This window comes from Pogoniulus pusillus, unplaced genomic scaffold, assembly GCF_015220805.1.
Source record: "Pogoniulus pusillus isolate bPogPus1 unplaced genomic scaffold, bPogPus1.pri scaffold_66_arrow_ctg1, whole genome shotgun sequence".
Lineage (NCBI taxonomy): Eukaryota > Metazoa > Chordata > Aves > Piciformes > Lybiidae > Pogoniulus > Pogoniulus pusillus.
In genome coordinates this window covers 751,952-755,066 of record NW_026974715.1, presented here as the reverse complement: position 1 = coordinate 755,066, position 3,115 = coordinate 751,952, and the positions used below count along the sequence as shown (strand labels likewise).

Sequence of the window (3,115 nt, the reverse complement as noted above, 5' to 3'; positions counted from 1 at the left end):
CAGCCCTCTCAGCATCTTGGTGGCCTCCTCTGCACTGGCTCAAACACTTCCATGTTCTTCTTGTGCTGGGGGCTCCAGAACTGCCCCCAGGACTGCAGATGGGGTCTGAGGAGAGCAGAGGCAAGGGGCAGAATCCCCTCCCTTGCCCTGCTGCCCACACTGTTCTTGCTGGAGCCCAGCACAGGGTTGCTGTCTGGGCTGCACTCACACTGCAGGCTCCTCTTGAGCTTTGCATCAGCCCAGACCCCCAGGGCCTGTTCCTCAGGGCTGCTCTCAGCCGTTCCCCATCCAGCCTGGAGTTGTGCTTGGGATTGTGCCCACCCAGGTGCAGGACCTTGCACTTGGCCTTGATGAATGCCATGAGGTTGGCCTGGGCGCACCTCTGCAGCCTGCCCAGTTTGTAACTGGGGCTGTAAAGAATGGTTATGCATTGCCTGTGCTTCTGATTTCAGGAGAGTCCCATTTCATTCTTGATGCTTTCTTTAAGAGAGGCATACAACTGAGCTCCCTCAGAGAAGCAGCATGAAGTGCATGAAGGATGCTGGCTGCACTCAGTACAGACAAGGCACATTGGAGTAGGTTAACAAGATGCTTGACCTTTGCCCTTAATGGTCATTGTCTTCAAATGCATCATTCGGGAGTGAAGTTGCTTGGCATTTGCAGTTGACTACTTCTTCTCTGGCCTTTGGAGTGAAGGAAGGGAAAAACCAGAGTTGAAGATGTCAGCTCTGTAAGTTTTCTCTGGGTGATCAAAGCATGCACAACATCCTGTGCTTGTGCTCTGGAAGATTCTAGGAGCTTCCCGGGGACTCAGGGAGCACAAGTTCTGGATTTCTGTGGGCTGTCTCTAGATGAACACCTGAGTGCAGTGAATCTAAAAGCAGCTGTCTCTCATTTGAAGTTAAAGTGATGTGACTGATCTGGTGCTTTATAGGTGCCAAAAAGGAGACCTTCTTCACCTGCTTCTCCTGTGCAAGCTCTTCTGTCTGTCTGCTGAGATGTTTCTGCCTGTTTCTCTGGCAGAGAAGTGTTTGCTTTTTTGGCTGGGTAAGTAGGAGATTTGTTTTGTTGATTTGCTTTGTTTTGTCGCTGAATACTTGGTGCAGCTGGCCTCAGATGCTGTTTGTTCACAAAGGACACACTACTGTGTGATTGGTGGGCATAGAAGCAGTAATTGCTGACAGAAGCACGCTTGTGACCTTGGCTGTCAATTCATGAACAGGCATTACAGTGTTTCTGTCTCTGCAAGCCAAAGTACTCTCATGCTGAAGAACTTCTTCCTCAGATCCACTCTGAGCAGCCCTGCTCTCCCTCAGCTTCAAACCATTCCCCTTGCCCTGTCTTTAGACACCCTTATGGAAAAAGTCCCTCTGCAGCCTTCCTGCTGCAGGTTCCCTTCAGGTGCTGGGAGGTAGCTTTAAAGTCTCCCTGGAGTCTTGTCCCCTTCAGGCTGAGCAGCCCCAGCTCCCTCAGCCTATCCTCTTAGAAGTGCTCCAGCCCTTGGCTCATCCTCGTGGTCCTGCTCTGAACTGGTTCCAGCAGTTTTTCGTTCTTCAGCTGGACTGTGGCCATGTGGAATGTTTTGGGTTGTGCTTTTGCCTTTGCATGCTGAAAGACTTCCTGTGTTACCTTAGTAGTACATTTCATGTGCAAGGTTCCTGTCTGTGATCTCTTGCTGCTGGGGAAGTCATGAGCTACCTGTGGGGGTGTGAAATGCAGTAAGCTTCCATCGCGTTGCCTGCACGGATGTGAGGGGACAAAGTACTGCTGAGAAGCTTTTTTGTACCATTCTCTTCCCCCTTCCCCTCTTGCCTTTAAGGGAACACACACAGGGAGAAGCTCACTGAGCGCCCTCTGACATGCTGTAGGAATTCTTTGCTTTGCAGTGTTTTACACTGTGGCTCTTCAAACCTGTAACCCATCTGCTTTCCATTGCCAGCGAGCTGACCATCCGTACTACCGTCGCCTTGAATGCCTCCAACCAGCAGTGTTTGCTGCCAGACAGACACCTGGAGAAGACAGAGGACATGGTTAAGTTCATGAAGGATATCTTGGATGGTGCTGCTGAAGTAAGTCTTTGTTGTGGCTTGAGATATATTGGTTGGTGTTTGGTTTTTCCCCCCTTAGCTGCGGTGGCTCCGATTGTTACGCCCTGTGATTTATCTTCCTGTCCTGGCTGTCTTCCCGTGCTGGGTGCTGGCAGTGAATACGTGGTGAGGAGTGCTTGGGGTGTGCCATCCTTTGCTGTTCTCACTGTGGGAACTCCAAGAGCCATGGAATGGGTGCGTTATGAGTGATGCACAATTAATAACCAATATTAATGTTGGTATCCAGGCAAAGGTTGTTAATAGCTACAACCAACCTGTTTCTTATCATTCAGTCTCTGCAGAAAGCTTATTGACAAGGTTCAAAGCACACAGCTGGGGTATTTGTACACTTAGAATCATGGAATCAGCCAGGTTGGAAGAGACATCCAAGCTCATCCAGCCCAACCTAGCCCCAGCCCTCTCCAGTCAGCTAGGCCATGGCACTAAGTGCCTCATCCAGGCTTTTCTTGAGCAGCTGCAGGGACGGCGACTCCCTAGGCAGCCTCTGTGGTCTGAGAGTAGAGCAGCAACTTGCTGTTAGTTTGCTGTGATGGTCTCAAACAACTGTGGGAGAGTTTGGCATGAGCCTGTTGGAATGCTTAGCCTTACTGGAGGAGCTGGGAGCGTCTGGGCAGCATGAAATGCAAGAGCAATTGCTTTTCACTGCCTTCTTAAGGGACTTAAGGGTTGGGAGGTCTGAAGAATGAACTGTTGGGATCATAACTGCAAAGTGTCAGCAGTTTTGACATGGTTCCATTTGACATTGCAGGCACAGGCTGGTGATGGACTTCTGCAACGAAGCAAGAGAGTCATCTATGAGGCCAAGGCTGCTGTAATGGTAGAGTTCATTGCTTATTCAGTGAGGTGATGCTCTTGTCAGTCAAGAAGGACTTAGTTGCAGAGGCTTTAGAAATGCTTTGATGTAAGCTTGTTGCTATGCTGTGCCTAGTGTATCTATTGTCACTATTTAGAACTAGGCTTAAACCAAATGAACTTCTGGATTAAAACAGCCAATCATGTCTGCCACA

The 3,115-nt window shown here is 49.7% G+C and overlaps 1 protein-coding gene across 10 annotated transcripts; it reads left to right on the top strand.

The window, feature by feature from the left end:
• The first annotated feature begins 205 nt into the window (after positions 1-205).
• On the top strand, positions 206-3,115 carry LOC135174467 (protein disulfide-isomerase TMX3-like). 10 transcript variants are annotated; one of them, XR_010301907.1, is made up of 5 exons: positions 223-575; positions 664-730; positions 935-1,047; positions 1,940-2,069; positions 2,857-3,115. XR_010301907.1 is itself a non-coding variant. In XM_064141731.1 (3 exons), the coding sequence occupies exons 1-3, from the start codon at positions 1,690-1,692 to the stop codon at positions 2,953-2,955; spliced, it is 258 nt and encodes an 85-aa protein (XP_063997801.1). In that variant the 5' UTR covers positions 1,628-1,689; the 3' UTR covers positions 2,956-3,115. The 10 variants fall into 10 exon arrangements, 2 of the variants coding, with proteins under 2 accessions (XP_063997801.1, XP_063997802.1); XR_010301904.1 differs by having other exon boundaries at positions 206-575; positions 664-1,047; XR_010301905.1 differs by lacking the exon at positions 664-730 and having other exon boundaries at positions 232-575.

What these genes read in the sequence shown, in the direction of transcription:
- LOC135174467 (XM_064141731.1), top strand. Translation starts at nt 1,690, where the DNA reads ATGAGCTACCTGTGGGGGTGTGAAATGCA. An exon ending in CTGTGGGGGTGTGAAATGCA is followed by an intron (nt 1,719 to 1,939) that starts GTAAGCTTCCAT and finishes TTCCATTGCCAG; the next exon opens with CGAGCTGACCATCCGTACTA. An exon ending in TCTTGGATGGTGCTGCTGAA is followed by an intron (nt 2,070 to 2,856) that starts GTAAGTCTTTGT and finishes TTGACATTGCAG; the next exon opens with GCACAGGCTGGTGATGGACT.